We start from the raw sequence: 18146 nt of genomic DNA on the forward strand, positions 1-18146 counted from the left end.
TCTCAAACACACACACACACATGCAGACACCGATCTGAGAGTCGACCCGGCATCGCGTTGGGGACGTTGAGGCTGCGTGTCCTCGGGCAGCATGTGAGTACAGCAGAGGAAACTCAGAGCTGAGCCGGAGACCTTGCTGCTTTAGTTTATTACCTGATCTCCTGACTCTGAACTGATCTGCTCAGACACTTTCACTGATGAGAACGATTACAGCTCTGACTTCTCAGCTGTGATCGGAGCAGCAGCCTCGCCAGCTCCGGCTCTGTGATTCTGCTCTGGATTCAGTAGCACTTGTATCGTAGCTGCAGCCCAGTCTTTGCTCTTTAGATCACAGGCGGGGGCAGTGTCTCTCTTTCTAGCTCTCTGTTTTCCATTGTTTGGGCTCTGCCTCTCTTGCTTTTGTTCTTTATTTCACTCTCATAATATGATTTTGCTGCAAAAGATATATTTCCTGTCTTGTCCTTTTTCTGCCTCTCTTCATTCTCTCTTGGTTCCTGTGTTTTAGCTCCATCTCTGATTGAGAAACTTTTGTTTTAATTCTTTATTTCACTCTTTTAAATTGTATTTGTGCTGCAAAGGCTGTAAAGCTCAGTCACATTATCAATTTCTTATCTTTCCATTCTCTTTTTTGTCTTCCCTCCTTCTCTTAATCCCATGAAGCTGTATTGAGGCGATTTGTGTCAACAGGGACACTTACATGTTAATAACGTGAACGTTTGCACAGTATTTGTGATCCGGACGTGTGTGGGATCACTCCGCACAGAAATAGAATTGTTAATCCGTCACTTTATTATGGATTAAAGATTCGAGATTGAAAAAGCCATAACGAGGTCAGGGATGGAGACATTGAAGGTTAACACCCAAAAAAATTAATAATGAAAGTTTGGGTGAAAGGCCACTTGGTTTTCTTGTTATCACAGAAACACTGGAGGCTGTTTGGCTGAATTTAACATGAGTCAAGCCCAGTTCTTGGCTTCATGAGGTGAATCTCCGTCCTGTTGTGTGAGAAAAAGCCATGGCAGGTTGTGTTATTCTCAGCATTTCAGTGTTGTTGTGTTTTTTTCTGCTGCTTCAGTGCAGCTGAGCTGTTTGTGTTGGATTAATGAACGCTGTGGGGGAAACCGGAGCTGAGATCTGGGAGTTGTAGGCTGGTTTTGGACGGCGTTTATAGGCCGAGCGTTTAAACAAGGAGGGAGTGAGTGAGAGGGAAAAATTCGGGAGACGCTGCAGGTTTCAGATCTGTGTGTGTGTGTGTGTGTGAGTGTGTGTGTGTGTGAGTGTGTGTGTGCGTGTGTGTGTACCACGAGTATGATTGAATTACTCAGGGTTAATTAGATTCTGTAGTCCACAGTAATGGTTTAGAGACACACACACACACACACTCACTCACACAAACACAGGGACATCCTTCAGTGGGGCTTTTTCAGGCTTATTGCCAGCGGGCGTTGTCATCCGAGTGTTGGTTCTGAGGCTTCTGGGAAGCTGTGTGGTGTTAAGAGGACTCGAGGACAGTCAGGGAGGATTCATTACAACACACAGCTGCTGTTTCCACCGTCACTACGAATCCAAACGTACCACACGTCACCGTCATCAGGAGACGGACACTCGCAGGTGTATTTACCTTTTCAGCTTATCATCCCATAAAAGCCATGAACGTGCATTAGAGGGAACATTATGTCATTTGTTTTTCCACTTTGTGCATTTCCATAAATAATGTACATTTATAATTAAAGTGGCACAATGACATTTTTATGGCCACTAGAGAAACAAATGGGTCAGAAACTCGAGTGTTTTTAGTTGTTTTTTTTTTGCTGCATGAAGCGAGAGGATACTAAAGCTGTGCTGAGTGTGTGAGCAAATCATTGCTCTTTGCATTGATTGGCCGACGGGTTGCTCCCTCGCAATTTACTACTTGTCTTTCAGCCGAGATGTGGATTCGGTTATTGCCGGCAATTACACTAAAAGTACTACTTGAAAATTCACATCTGTCTGTGTGCAAGAAAACAGCAGATAAATGTGTGGAGGAAAATTAGGATTATAAAACAGGGCAAGGTGCTAATTCAGCTTAAATACAAACCGATATATTGAACTTTTAACATTGTTTTTCCATTTCGGCTGTAAAAAGAAAGGAATGAGCAGGACAGAGCAGCACTGGATGATGCTGTGTCTCTCCACTGCTGAGCTGCAGGGACGTCACGGTGTGAAATCTGTGTGCGAGTCTAATGAGACGCTCACCGTGCACTCGCCTGTTTGCAAACTGCAGAGAGACATGTGAGCAGCCGATGTCAGATCTGTCAAACACGTCAAGCTGCTGTGTCTGACAGCGTTGTCTGAGTGACACGAGCTTCTAGGCCACTGCAGTATGTCAGCTGCTCTCAGGACAGATATCCATTCACACCGGTCATTGCATGATGAGCGTAAAACAGTTTTCTTAGGGTGTTAACATGTGGAGGCAGGAAGGAGGAAGTTGTGTGTGTGGACATTGATAGTAGTTTTTGTCATCTGGAGAAACAACTGACCAATCAGAGCTTTGTAGAGTGCGGGGATGTCATCTTTATAAACAGCTAACACACTATATCACATGTATTTACAGGGACTTGATAAATCCATCCTAAAACTGCATCTCCACCCATTTTTACCTAACCTGCAGGTCTTTGGACTGTGGGGGGGGAGGTGGAGGACCCAGAAACAAACTCTATACAAGAAAGGCCCCTGGTCAAATAGGGATTTCAACCAAGAACCTTCTTGCCAGAAGGCATGGGTGCTAACCACTGTTCCCAGTTCCACCATTGGATAATTGAAACATTTCATTTATTTAATTTCAACTGCAACAGCTACTCTTTTGTCATTGTTGTCTGAAAAAATAGTGAACAGGAACTACAGATTCACATAATTATAATTTTCACATTGTCAGTACATTTTAAATATATGAAGTCACGTCAGTTGGCATGATGTCGCCTCACAGTGATGAGGTTCTGGGTTCGAACCTCCCGACCAACCAGAGCCTTTCTGTGTCCGTGTGGGTCCGGAGCTGCTTGCACCAGCTTAGGTTGTGTGTGTCTGTCGGCCCTGTGATTGGCTGATGATCTAATGTCAGCTGGGATTGGCTGCGGCCTCCTGCGACCTCTGAAGATAAGCAAAACTAATGATGGATGTTTGGAACTTGTCTCAGTTAATCTGCAGCTGGAAATGATTCAAAACATGAAGTCAAAGAGCAAATCGGCCAAAGTCTCTGTCAGTGATTTGATTCAAAAATATCGAGAAGATTTTTATATTATCGAGCGTCCTCTCCTCGACTAGAACTGGAGAAAGTAGAGAAGCTGTAGAGTTAGACAGATACACTTACAGTTTGTAGGATTTCTGGTTATTGACACGGATCAGATCTGATGTAACAGGAGTTAATATTCAGATCAAACAGACTATTAGATTATGGCTGGGGAGAATCTGATGACAGCTCGGTGTGTACGTGTGTGTGTACGTGTGTGTGTGTTGAAAGACGAGCGACTTAATGAAGCCCGTCTGCACTGGGAACACGGAAAATAAGCTTCTGCACTGTGGGTTATATCGGTGGGAGACGTAGTTAACGCGGCACATAAACCTCCGCGGCTCGTCAGGCTGCGTTTGTTGTTCTGTTGTTCAAACCACTGTTACTGCTTCTGATGTGGAGAAACCTACGTGGGCCTCTACTGGCAAACATCTGGTGCTTTAGGAAAGATGGGATCTGGATGTGAACTGAGACTGGCCCGAGTGGTAAATGGTGATTGTGGCCCCAATAACACAAAACAAATCCAGGCCACCTTTGGTTGACATGTGGTATTGCTGTGGCTTACTCGTGGCCCAGATCTTGCAAACAAGAGCCATCATCAAACGTGGTATGTAGGTGGGCCAGATGTGGGCCAGATGTGGGGCTCATCTGGGCCAGATAGGGGTCTATTCTAGGCCAAAACAATTTTGCTATGTGGGAAGTATTATTGTTTATAGTAGATTTGTAAGAAATAGGAAAATGCTACGACCTCTGGCATTGAATTAAAGTTGTCTTCTAAATTCTCCCAACAATGTTTGTCCTCTTTGTTTGTGTGTGTGTGTGTGTGTGTCTGTGTGTGTGTGTGTCTGTGTGCAGAGTACAGTCGTTTCGAGGCGAAGATCCATGACCTGAGGGAACAGATGATGACCAGCAGCGTCAGCTCCAGCTCCACGTCGCTCCGCTCCACACAGAAACGCACACTTTACGTCAGGTAACCCACACACACACACACACACACACACACACACGGGCACCAAGCGGACAAAGGTGACTGATTGTCGAGTGTCCTTCAGTGTGACACAACTATTATAAGGTCTTATCTCAGCTGTCGACTGTTTCGATTTGTGTGTGTCTGTGTGTGTGTGAGTGTGTGAGAAACACTTAGAGAGGTTATCACATCTGAAATCACAATTAGATTGTCTGGCGACCTCTGTCTCACACTCACACTCGTGCACAAACACATCCATCGTCAAGTCTCTCGATTTCTCTCTGTGTGTGTTTGTGTGTCTCCTTCTGTCCTTGGGTCATTCTCGTCCTGGTCCCCCCCCCCCCCCCCCTCCCCGGCTCTTCTCTGGATCGCCCCTCCCTTCCTAGTTTCCTCTGTTAAGAACCTTTTTTTAAAAATAAATCACAGTGTTTGAAATATTGATTAAACGCAGAGTCGCTGGCTCCACATAAGTCACATTGGCGCTGTTAGTAAATCAATCAGGAGGAAAACAAAGACGGGGCAAGCAGCTCTAATGGAAACACTAACGATTGAATCCAGTGGCTTCAGGAGACAAAGGAGACTTCATGTAGGTCAAGATTCACCTGAAAAGGATTTAATCCAAGAGCAAATATCAGTGATGGTTTCTGTCAATGATCAAAAGACACGGTATTTAATCTTGAATGTTAAAGTTACAAAAGAGAGAGAGAGAAACCACGATCACGGAATTCAGAATGTGGGAGTTAATGTATTTAAAACTTTATCAAACAATAACCTGAACACAAACTGAGAGGAGGTTTCAGAAGAGAACCATGTTGAATCCTCACTGACAAACTCTTCATCATTTAGAAACACAAACCTCTTTGGATGTAAACTGCATTAAAAGTTAGTTATTCTACCAGAGGAGTGCACCCACAACACAACACAACATAACACAACACAACACCTTATAGGAATAAAGACATTTCTTAAAGATGGCTGAATTGTAAATTGTCTATAGATTCTTAATTACAATCACTTGATTACATCTATTCTATGCGTCACTGTTTTTTCATTATTGTTTGATCAATTTGCTTTTCCTCCAAAGCACCTGTTGCTGAATAAATGTGAGATTCTTCTGTTCTGAAAAAGAGAGAAACAAAAACTTTGAAAACTTCAAGTTCAATAAACAATTATCGCACATGAATGGAACATCGAACCTGAACTGTGTGTTCAGGTGGCCTGGAAGGAAAAGGGCAGCAGCAGCTGAGACAGTCACCTTGAACTGCACACTCACAGACACACACACACACACACACACACACACACTGACTCACTGAACAGAGCAGGCCGGGATCACAGTCGGTAAAGGGAGCCAGAGGCCAAAGGTCACATTCATCCATGTGGAAGCTAAAGTCCAACAAGTGTCAGAGATTTATTCCACTTGCAGGTCAATTGGTTTTGTATCAAACTGGTTTTAAGGTGTTGTTATTGCACATGTTACTGAAATAACATCTTCAAGTGTCTATGCTGGCACAACCACATCACTTTGTAAAACTTGTGTTGACCTACTTGGCACAAACCCACCGTTAAAAGAAATGATCCCCTTTTTCAACTGAACTTGGAAAATTATGAAGAAACATGACATTGCAGCTGCTTGCCGTCACCCTTGATACATTTTTAATAATCAGCCATAGGCATCATCATCATTAGCATAAATTAATTGTGCTTTATGTGGTTTTGTTTAACAATATAAAAAAAAAACGACCTGTTCTCTAATTATGTGATTAAACCAGAAGAGCAGGATGTTTACAAAAGAATTTCTTTGATACCACGTAAGTGAAATGATGCAATATGAAATGTTCTGCAGAAAGAACAACAATCATACTCGGCTTCTTTGAGAAATTTAACAAGCATCACATTTGTTTTGCAGCAGTGATGTTTTCCCACAGTGTGAGAGTAGTCACACACATTTTGTTGAAGAAAAAATATTTCACAGAAAGAAACAACTGAAAACAAAGAGTTGTTATGGAAAATGAGCTGGTTGACTGAGCAAAGCTAAATCCAAGTCAGCTCCTCATCCAGTTTCCTCAACATGCTCGATCGGCCTGAAATCATTTGTCATTGAGTTTCACAGAAAAGACACAAAACCACTTCTGCCTAATTTCTTCCTGACAAAACACGACTAAGGGTTTGTTGTTTGTGCTTCTTACATTCGACAAAAAGATTGTTTGCCAGATTCCGGCCGACACAGTTCTTGTTTTCTCATCCTGTGCCTGCACTGTTTGAACAGAAAACCAAATTGCACCAATCTGCACCCGTCTGTGTGTCTGATGCTTTCACATCTTGATTTTAATCTTTTTGAGAAGATAGAAGTCACACAATGAAGGATCCAGTCCAGACACAGCACCACTTAAACTTAACGTTGATGTTAATAAACACACGTTTTCCTCTGCAGAGGAAACCAGCTGGGTGCAGGAGCCTCTGTCTATCACACTCGGATGGTTTTAATGCATGATATTAAAAAAAGAAAAAACTCCAATGATTAATTAGGAGATTAAAGGAAGTACTTTGAACCACGAGTCTGGCAAGTCGATTTTTAAAAGGCCCTGTGCACTGTAGACCGTGAGTCTGTTTCTTTCTCCACCTGTCAGTCGACCTGTCAGTCGACCTGTCAGTCGACCTGTCAGTCGGTTTTCTCCTCAAGCGTCACAGTAACTCATCTGATTGTGTCAGAGCTTCACTCACAGAGAAACACCTGGAACCAGCAGATTAACATGAGTAAAACCAGTCTATGCACCAGTGAATCATCACAGATTTAATAAGGACATGTCCACGTGCCAGGTAATTATCTGGACGCCCTCTGTGATGTAATCAATTACTTGCTGAGTCTCAATGATAATCTCTAAAGTCGAGTCACAATGAGGCCAGCATCACTTCAAGGTTATGAAGAATAATGTAGTAACCCACCAATAACCAGCATAATGAATCAATGTCATGTGAGGAGCTCCTGTATCCGGTTTCTGCCCAGAGACGACCAATCAGCACTCGAATATCTAAAAAAAGAAGCTTCCAACAGGCCAGCTGATTGGTCGGGATGAGGCTGGTGGTGCGTGACAGATTGGGGGTTTCTGGTGCTTTGGGCGGCTGTGTGTGTCTGTTTGTGTGTCTGTGTGTGTGTTGCTGGGGTGTGTGTGTGTGCACATTTGCATGGGGGGGCATTTGTACTACATGCATATGCATAATGTGTGTGACACAGACTAACCTTTCCTCAGAGGAAATGTCGCTGAAACAAGGTGACATACAGTGTGTATGACTTTGTGTGAAAGGTGTGTGTGTGTGTGTGTGTGCATGCCTGTGTGTGTCCTCTGTTTTATTCTCTTCTGCTCATTTTACATTCACACTCTTTATGGTCCTATTTTAAATACACTGTATGGCTCAGGAGCTCTGCATTGTAATCCTATATTTTACTGTGCACCACTTCTAACAGGCCGGGGCAGCTACAGAGTAAATGATAACAACGACTTTAGATTCTCTGTAAAACATATTTAAATATTTATATTGGTATCGTCTGATCAGAATGAAAAAACAACAGGAATCAATCCACGGTGCGACGGCACAGCCCGTGTGACGAAGCTGTTCCAGGGACACACCTTGGTAATTAATGTGTGTTCCCTGACTCGAGTAATTAGATTTCAGACGGTTCCCACACAGAAATTAAAATGTCTGCCGCGCTGAGAACAGGTAATTGATTTAGAGCCGCACTTACAGTACTGCAACACGTGATCAATCAGCTGCAGCAGTTTGGAAATATTTTCACTCTGCACATTGTGAGTGAAGGAAAGTTATCAGCTGAAACTTTACTGTGGAGCCACTAATGCAAAAGCAACCCGCTGTTTGTTTTAATGTCAGTTTCTTTGCTGACGACACACTACTGTACTATAAGGACCATTTAATGCCCATAACATATCCACAGGTTAGCACACACACACACACACACACACACACACACACACACACACACACAGGGATGAAGCCTGTCCAGAATACCAAACATCCACCGGAGTAATCAACGTCTTTTCCATAACTTGAGTAATTCGATTTCTCCCCCGCGGGACTGAAAGTGGCGCTAACACTGAGAACATGTAAATGATTTACAGTTACACACAGTCGCTGTGGCCGTAGTAAAACTACACACTCTCCATCGGTGTTTCCTGCTACAGCGACAAAATCATTCAAATCACCTGGGATCGGTGCTGTTGTTCCTTTGTTGCTGTTGTTTTCTCTGATAAACATCAATTGTGTGGAGCAGTGACATTACAGAGGGGAGTAAAGGTTATTTACACACTGACTGCAGACAGCCGCCCTTTGCTGAGCAGATCTGTGGATCCACTAATACACAGAAACACAACCCAGCACTTCATCTCATCTTTATCTGTTTTAGAGCCATTTAAATAAATAACACATTTCCTCACGAGAAAAGCTTCCGTTTGACATTTTCTAAAATGAACGTTTCCTGGAACTCACCATGTGATTTGACACTAATTAATTTTAGATTAAAGTAGGATCTGCTGGAACTCTCCTAATTAATTCCACTCTAACTCAAATTTCTAAACAGATTCAGGGTTTAGACTTTAATTTTGAGGACAGCAGGTTAAAATATGTCAAATATTAAAGGACTAATTTAAAATATTTACTTTGGTTTAAGTTCTTTCAGTGGTTTGGTCGATCAAATCACAATCCACCCTCAATGCATCATGGGAACATTCACACCTGTTCCTTCGTGTGGTCGAGCTCCTTCCAATTGGAAAACACATTTTACCAGCCAGTGTAACCAGTGCAGGGGCTTAAGGTTTTGACCCTGGACTCATAAGATCAGTTTTCATCACGTCCGGTCCGTTCTGATGTAGATGGACACGATTGAGATAAATTTATAATGTTCCCTCTTTATTGTTCTGATGTGTTTCCACCTCTCCAACTGGTTTCATGTCTTTCTCTCTGGGGGGTTTTCCTTCTCCGTCTGCACTCTGTTTTATTGATGAAGGCAGTAGGGACTTTAGGGTAGGCCTGTTATTTCAGCTCTAGTTCCTTTGCACGCACACACACACACACACACACACACACACACACACACACACACACACACACACACACACACACACACACACACACACGCACACACACACACACTGCTGGCCTACTTTTCCAGGTTTTGTACAGCTTTTGAGCTCTGTGGTCACAAAGACAGATCGCCGTTCAGACACAACACTCACGTTAACACACAACAGCGACACACAAATTCACACAAACAGGCCGACACACTCAGGTTGTTGTGTACAATTGCTTATACACACACACACAAAAAAAAAACACACAGAAAGGGTCACAAATATAATAGAGTAGAAAAGCAATTCTACTATTTACATGAAATATCATTCTTTCTGTCTGGTTTTGATGATTCATTTTATTCTAAGCCTTTATTACAGGTTTTAAATGATCAGAAGTTGTGATGAATATATTAAAATAACTAAAATTAAGTTTAAAGGTGTGTGTTTGTTTTGTTTAATGTGAAATCCTCCCTCTCTTTCTGCAGAGCCTTGTTCGACTACGATGGAAGTGCGTGTGATCTGAGCGCGCCCAATCAGGCCCTGCCGTTTCATTTCGGGGACATCCTCCATGTGAGCTCCGCCGGCGAGGAGGAGTGGTGGCCGGCCCGTCACCTCAGCCCCCCGCCCCCCAACTGCCCCGAGGTCGGGGTCATCCCCAGCCGCAGGAGGTCAGAGTTATTGGGGGTTGTTTGGGACGGGGCAGAGGATTTCAGTGATTCTGAACTGAGAGCTCAGTCGGGCTGTCGACTCGAATCCGTCACAGCTCTCACGCAACGTGCTGCTCGACATTTACCTTATCCATGATCTATGATCATAATTTAATCATATTAAAAGCATCAGTGCTGCTGGGACTTCTCCTCCCTGCTCTCACACGACTGCACGAAGGCCTCACCTCCACTCTGCAAAACATGAATAGTTCAGATATAATGTGACACTTCTCTGACATCTCATCCCTCTCTGACTTGATCAGAGTAGGAGTGTAAATACTCGATATGCTGCAGACGAGTCATAGGACCTGATCTGTGATGTCACTGTTCACGTGCCACTAAAACAGATACAACAGGTCATCTCAGCTCATCAGCTCCAGCAGCTTCACATTAGTTTCTATTTACGTCAGGGTGTCGTTCTGCAGTCGGCTCATTACCCTGCGAGCAGCATCATCATTGTGTGGAACCAGCTGAATGTTAACCTGGGGTGGAAATAGAGATGTTTCTACCTCGCACACTGTGAAAAGGGAAAAGTTAGGAAGATGAAAACAGATTTTTCTTAGTCCGTGGTGCACTAAGGAGACATTTGAAACAACTTCATATACGTATCATGCGTTTGACACAAAAGCCCCTTAATTTAATTTTGGTTCCACCAACACCAGAGACAATATAATATACAAAACATCAGGCAACTTTCCCTTATCCACACCTCCCTTCTTCATTCTCTCTATCCTCCACCGAGAAGGAGGTGACAGACAGATGTTCCTTTCTTGGGGAGAAGTGAGAGCGTGTCAGAGTGATGGAGAATAAGTGGGAGATGGAAGGAGGGAACGAGGAAGAGGGGGAGAAAGTGAAGGAGCGAGTGAACATGGAAGGGAGGGATACTGTCACAGGGGGGGAGGTGCAGGAGGTGGAGTATTAATAGACTGAGGTGTTAGAATATAGAGGAGGTGTCAGGGGCTGGTGAAGTGGGGTAATAGAATACATGTGTTTTATTACTGAAGCCCCAGGTTTTCAAATATGATGTATAAGAAGATTTAAGATTATTAAACATCCAACAGAGGTGTTGGTTTATTAGGAGCTGTTGAGTATTAAAATATAATGTTTCATTGTTATAAGAGTAAACATGAATGTGAGGTTAATAATCATATAAGCAGCCATGAAGTCTTTCTATATCAGATGTTTAAGTGTCTTTCCATCCTTCTCCTTCACCTCCTCCTCCTCATTTCTCCTTCTCTTCTCCTTGTCTTCTCCTACTTTCAATCCTCATCATCCACATCCTCTATTCTGCTTTTTCCCTCTTCCTCTCTCCTCCTTTCAACCTCTACATTTGTCCAACTTTCCCTCCTTCTCTCGATCCGCCCTTTCTTCTCCTTTTCCTTCTCCCTTCCTCCTTCTCTTCTCCCAGCTCTCCTCACACTTCTGTCGTCTCTCTCCTGTTCTCTTTTATTCCACTCCTCTCCTTTTCTCTCCTCTTATCTTCATCCCTTCACATCTCTTATCTTCCTCCCATCATTTTGATCTCTCCTCTTCTTTTCTCTCCTCTTAACTTTCTACCTTCACATCTCTTTCTTTCTCTCCTCTCCACCTCTTGTCCTCTTATCTTTTCCTCCCCTTGCTGTCTCACCCCCCCCCCTTACTTCTGTCCTCCTCTCTCCTTCATAACCTTCCTTGTTCTCTTCCTTCTCTTTCTCCTCTTCCCCGGTTCCCCTCCTTCTCCCTTCTTCCACTCATCCTCCACTCTCTCCAATCCCAAATCTTATCCTCCTCCAATTTTCCCTCTTCCTCTCCACTTGTGCTCTCTCCTTGTCTTCCACTCTTCATCCTCCTGTCCTTCTTCTCACTTATCTTCCTCTTTCCGTTTAATTTGCTGGTTGTCCTCCTCCTCTTCCTCCTCCTCTTCCTCTCCACTTGTGCTCTCTCCCTGTCTTCCACTCCTCATCCTCCTGTCCTTCTTCCAACTTCTCTACTTCTTTCCGTTTCATTTGCTGGTTGTCCTCCGCCTCTTCCTCTTCTTCTTCCTCTTCCTCTTCCTCTTCCTCTTCCTCTTCCTCTCCACTTGTGATCTCTTCCTGTCTTCCACTCCTCATCCTCCTGTCCTTCTTCTAACTTCTCTTCCTCTATCCGTTTCATTTGCTGGTGGTCCTCCTCCTCTTCCTCCTCCTCTTCCTCTCCACTTGTGCTCTCTTCCTGTCTTCCACTCCTCATCCTCCTGTCCTTCTTCTAACTTCTCTTCCTCTTTCTGTTTAATTTGCTGCCTGTCCTCTCCTCACTTCTCTCCTCCTCCTCCTCCTCCTCCTCCTCGTCTTCCTCTTCTTCCTAAGTAAAATAACCAGTGGGTTTTTGCTTGGAAATTACATTTTGATTATATTCTTTGAATGGAAGAAAAAGAGTGATGGAAGTAAGGGAAGAGGGTGGAGAAGTAAAAGTAAAGATGCAGGAGTGTAAAATTTATTTCAACCAAAGCTCGTCCAACATTTTACCTTAATTTCTGCATTGACGACAAAGCAGCCGCTCTCTTTTCCCTGTCGGTTGTTCTTCTGTTTACAAACATGCATTATGCACGAGTTCAGCACAAAAATAAATCTGACTTTTCAGACTAAATTATGAAATGAGGCTTCAAGAAGCAAACAGGTCCCTCAACTGAGACGCTGTACATCCAGCTTATTGGAAATTCAAGCAGCGAACACGATCGCCTGCAGGAAATGGTCCCGCACAGGAAGTGACAAATCTAATTTTAAACTTAGAGGAGACCAAAATGTCTCGGAAGCAGCAGCGGAGTGTCTGTTCTGGTCTGTGACGCTGCAGCTGACGTCATGTGCCCTGTCTCTTGTCCCTCTGTGATAAGTTAATCACAGGACACTCAGATTCGGGGACGTGGATCTGCTCTTTTCTGTCAAGTTACATCACATCTGGAAGTCAAAATTTCACGAAACTCAATCAGCCGCCTCCCACTGCTCGGCAGACATCCCATCAATTCAAAGTGATGCTCACAGATCAGATACAGTAGATCCAAAAATATACTTTAAATACAGACAGGGACGAAATTATATATATATATTTTGTTTTTTTTAATAAAGGGATATTGTAGGATGGTGTATTTTTAGTTCTGAGGTTAACCTAGTTCTACAGTTTCAGGGAGGCAGATTCTGATTCTGTTCTTTAAAAACATCCTGATGATTCTGTGTTTTGCAGTTTTGATCTTTCAAACATAAAAGAGGCTTCAGATGGAAATCCCTTCTCAAACAGAGTTCAACATCAGTCTCTGTGTGAACAATAACTGTTGTGGGGGGGGGGGGGGGGGGCAGAGTCTCTCAGGCTTAGAGCGTCACAGTATGAACCTTAAAGCACTGAATGAAATGAAAAGTCTTAAGTGTTAAAGGAAGTTCACATGTTTGATCACCGATGTTTCTTATGGCTGTCACTTGAGACCACTACCTTCTGTCTCCTTCCTCTTTACATCATCCTGTCTTTGTCGTCTCTCAGTTCTCCTCTAAATGTGTCTCTCTCTCCTCTCTCTCCGTCCCACAGGGCAGAGAAGAAGGAGCGGTCGAGGTTAAAGACGGTCAGGGTGTCCAGGTCTCAGGACAGATCGGTGAGTGCTGACTTTTTTTTAATAAATCCAGACTTTGATTGGTTTGTAGAGCCGGCGTGTGTCTGACTTTGGACTGTTGTCAATCATCAATGTCGTTTCCACTGGAAAGTCCTTATAGTCTCACTACCAGCAACACGACGCTCCTTGTTGTGGTCCCATCATCAATCCAGTCTAAATAAGGAAGCACAGGCATTAGTTAAGGCTTAAATAAAATAGCAACAAGTTCTTTCTTTGATCTGGAAACTTCCTGCCTGAGTTCCCATGCGACTTTAATCTCACTCGCACATCGTGATGACGGGAGCCGACTCACGAGTCTAACACCTGCTATTGATATCACTGGGTTGTCAGCTCGCTCTCTGTTTCCTCACACCTTGTGAATCAGCACCTCAGCACGGTGAAGAGCTGATAATTAAAAAAGATCACACACACACACAGTTTGAGAAATCTGCAATTAGTCTCACTCGTGTGTGTGTGTGTGTGTGTCTGTGCATGAGCTTTTAAATATGGCCTCTGTTGATAACAGTTAAGATTCTGTTGTGATGATTAATTCTTTCTCTTTCTCTCTTTCTCTCTCTCTCTCTCTCTCTCTCTCTCTCTCTCTCTCTCTCTCTCTCTCTCTCTCTCTCTCTCTCTCTCTCTTCCTCTGCAGGATCAGGATGATAAAGGTAGGTCTCCTCTCCATCAGGGACACCTGCTGGTCAGTCCCGGTACTTTACACCACCGAGCAGTTGGATGTTTTACAGGAGATTTGTTTAATCCCTAATTTTCAGACAAGCCTATGTACTAGTATGGTACTGAACTTATTATTTAACTTGTTCCTCCCTAGTCTTTCAAATGTATTGAAGTACAGTAACCAGAGTGCACCTGTAACATTTCTCCTTTATTACATAGTAGAATCTCGTTTGTAATTTTCAGTCGTTTACACACAAATCCTACTTTTGGTCAAGTGCTGCATCTTATGTATAGTGATGGAGCAATGCTAGATAAAGTGCGTGTTAATGTGAAACAGAAAGAATGGAAGACTGTGTTTGTGTATGTGTCGGTTTTCTGTGTGCTTGTGTGTGTGTCTGCTTTTGTGTTGCTGACTCTGACCTGTCTTGTCCTTCCAGAGCTGGTAACCTCTGGCACCAGCGATAGTGAGAGTAGTTCCTGTAAGTCTAGACCCTTATGTCTCTCTCTCTCTCTCTCTCTCTCTCTCTCTCTCTCTCTCTCTTTCTCTCTCTCTCTCTCCATCTCTCTCTCTCCATCTCTCTCTCTCTCTCTCCCCCTTTCTCTCTCTCTCTCTTTCTCTCTTCTTTTTTTGTGTTTTTTGTTTGTGGCGTGTGTGTCTCTGTGTGTCATTGTTGTGGTGTCATGCATACATGTACACATAAACATGTATTTGTGTGTTGTGCTTATTGTGTTTTTTATGTGCTGCGTGTGTGTGTGTGTTCGTGCGTCCATGCTTGTGTGTGTGTGTGCGTGTGCTTGTGTGTGCTTGTGTGTGTGTGTGTGTGTGTGTCACCTTCCTCTGCTTCTCCAGCCTGATATTTCAGAGCTGTTGATGAAGCCAAAAGTGAAAAGTAGAAAAGGACGAGGTTGTGTTTTGATGTGACTCATCCACTGCTCCTCTGAATGTGTCATCTCTGTTTGTCCACTCAGCCGGTCAGGAGGAGGTTTTACTCACCTACCAACCTGTCATGCAGCAGGAAGGTCAGTGCTTCACCAGATTCTATCACTTGACTTTTAAATCCCTTTGTGTTGGTCAATCATGGAAGTTGATTAAAACACCTTTTTCATGTTATAAATACTAATCTTCTTAAATTGTTTGTATTAGATATATTTTATAGCATGTAGGTTGACAGTGTGGAACTTTTTGGTCTCAAAAACAATTATTTTAAACACTTGTATCGTCAAATATATGAAAAAAGAGAGGTGGATGATAAGTCTTTGTGGATTCGACACAAATTATTTGACCCAATTTTTATTTATAAATTGAATTAGTGCAGCTTCAAAGTTACCTGAACATGATTAAAAGGAGAAAAGTGGATGTTGTTGTGTTGGCATCTCAATGTGTGTCTTTGTGTGTGTTGATTGTGGTTCTGTTTCTCTCTTTCAGTTAATTACACGCGGCCGGTCATCGTGCTCGGACCAATGAAAGACCGGGTCAACGATGACCTCATCTCTGAGTTCCCTGACAAGTTCGGCTCGTGCGTCCCACGTGAGTCTCGTATAAGAGCCGACCTCTAACACCCAGTGAAACGTACAGTTCAGATCACCTGTGGTGACCTTCACTCACATTGTGAAAACTGTAAAATCATGTTTATGATGTAGTTTCATGCTTCTCAGCACTTCTTTTACGAACTCACTTAAAGTTGATGTTTAGCTTAAAGCTAAACTTTACCCCAAGGTTCACATTAGAGCAGAAAAGTTCATCTTCATCGAACTCTCTACACCTGGAACAATATCCAGACACTTTGAAGTGATTCATTGTTTGACAGGCAGCAGAGATGAGTTGTGAATCGAAAGTTAAAGTCCAAGATTAAAATGAATCAGCTGATAGTTTGTCTTTTATACAAATTCATGCAATTTGACAGATAAAAAAACTGAGAATAATAGTAACGTGATAAAATCCCATAAAGGAAAACTAACAGAAAGGACCTGATATGTATCGATTCTTTAATAATGTGTAAAACCACCGATCCTCAGACACGACGCGGCCGCGGCGAGACTACGAGGTGGACGGCAGGGATTACCACTTCATGTCCTCCAGAGAGCTCATGGAGCAAGAGATCCAGGAGCATAAATTCATCGAGGCCGGACAGTACAACAACCATCTGTATGGAACCAGCATACAGTCTGTCCGAGAGGTCGCCGACAAGGTGAGACGCCGAGAGTCGTGACACGGGGAGGAAGAAAAACGACAGAGGGATCGATGGAGGACAGAATACACAGAGACGCTTAATGATTCCTTTCTCTCTCTCTCTCTCTCTCTCTCTCTCTCTCTCTCTGTCTGACTCTGTCTCTCCACCAGGGAAAACATTGTATACTGGACGTATCAGGGAATGCAATAAAGCGTCTCCAGATGGCAGGCCTCCATCCCGTCGCTATTTTCATTAGCCCACGCAACGTCGACAACATCCTGTGAGTATCGTTAGAAGCACCAGTGAATCTCACCATAAGGTCCAGTTAGTGGCAACGTTTTCCACATCACATATCACATGGTCCCAGTCAAAGAACTTTAACATAGTTGAGAGAAGGAGAAGTTCTGGGACGACCCAACAGGCTCCTGTCAGCTGATGAAGACAATGACATATGGTCGAAAGCTCCAGAACAAGCCACTTATTGCATCTTGTGGTGAGATTCTCTCCCCAGTGACTCCCAGTGCACAGCAACTGGTGTCTACTGCAATTGATATGAACGGGAGCAGTTATCAAGTCCATGTATTGGAATCTGTGTCTGGAGGGAAAATGTCATCGCTACACTTTCCTTCTATCAGGGCAAACTACAAAATGAGTTATCGTGTGGATCTGCTTGTTTTTTCTAAAGTTGGACACAATTTACATTTGATTACAATAATTAATTCCATGTGTGTGTATATATTCTGTTAGTTTTTATTCCATTTTAGTTTTGTGTAATTCATTTATATCATTTTAAATTGATTTGTTTCTTAACATCAGGAGGAATATATAAGATCATTTGATCAACTTTTTATAACCGAGTGAAATGTGGAGTTAATCCCAGTGTCCAGTCATAAAGTGAGAACAATGTAAATCTATGCACTGCTGCAGTTCCACTGTAATAAAGGTTAAAAATCATCATATCACGGGACCACTGCTGAACTTTACACTGAGGTCAAGGAGGTTTTTAAAGGTTCACATTCGTGGGATAAGCTGTTGTAAAATGTAATGATGAAAGTGTGCGTTACGTCTCAGTAATGATTTGTGACTGGTGTGTGTCTCCAGAGAGATGAACAAGCGCTTCACTGAGGAGCAGGCGAGGAAGACGTTCGACCGAGCCGTCAAACTGGAGCAGGAGTTCACAGAGTACTTCTCTGGTCAGTTCCACACTGGACCACACAAACCAGTTCATGACCTGCAAAGATCCTGGAGCAGAGGAAGCTCCCACCACAGCTCTCACACAATCCAAAGCAGCAACACTTTTACATCCAAAGTTATGAAATAATTATTATGACATTATTATAAATATACCAACTCTATAAATAAATATAAATTTAACTTGTGTCAAATCACAGCACGTGAAAAAACACACAATGATGTAAATTGCCTGAGCTTAAGAAAGTTCAACTCCACATCTTATTGTTGATCATTATAACTCCTAATAATGTCAATACTGTAACTGATCATACATTATGGGAATTTTGGCAATATTGATTATACAGAGGTGTCAAGATGAATGCCAAAATTTGATGACTTTTACATCTTCCACATAAAAACCTCACACACTCACACACTCACACACTCACACATACACACACACACACACACACACACACACAGACACATCTAAAAAAGACAAACATTATGAC

General features: G+C 43.0%; 1 protein-coding gene across 1 annotated transcript in view; it reads left to right on the plus strand.

The window, feature by feature from the left end:
* Nucleotides 1-18146, plus strand: part of LOC128448322 (disks large homolog 1) — a 94929-nt gene that overhangs the window by 73891 nt on the left and 2892 nt on the right. The window contains exons 14-22 of the mRNA XM_053430915.1: nucleotides 4121-4235; nucleotides 9802-9984; nucleotides 13555-13618; nucleotides 14268-14283; nucleotides 15260-15310; nucleotides 15717-15818; nucleotides 16307-16479; nucleotides 16632-16741; nucleotides 17563-17654. Coding sequence (XP_053286890.1) covers nucleotides 4121-4235; nucleotides 9802-9984; nucleotides 13555-13618; nucleotides 14268-14283; nucleotides 15260-15310; nucleotides 15717-15818; nucleotides 16307-16479; nucleotides 16632-16741; nucleotides 17563-17654 — 906 coding nt within the window. The remainder of the gene's footprint in view (nucleotides 1-4120; nucleotides 4236-9801; nucleotides 9985-13554; nucleotides 13619-14267; nucleotides 14284-15259; nucleotides 15311-15716; nucleotides 15819-16306; nucleotides 16480-16631; nucleotides 16742-17562; nucleotides 17655-18146) is intronic.

The sequence above is a fragment of the Pleuronectes platessa genome, chromosome 9 (genome assembly GCF_947347685.1).
Source record: "Pleuronectes platessa chromosome 9, fPlePla1.1, whole genome shotgun sequence".
Lineage (NCBI taxonomy): Eukaryota > Metazoa > Chordata > Actinopteri > Pleuronectiformes > Pleuronectidae > Pleuronectes > Pleuronectes platessa.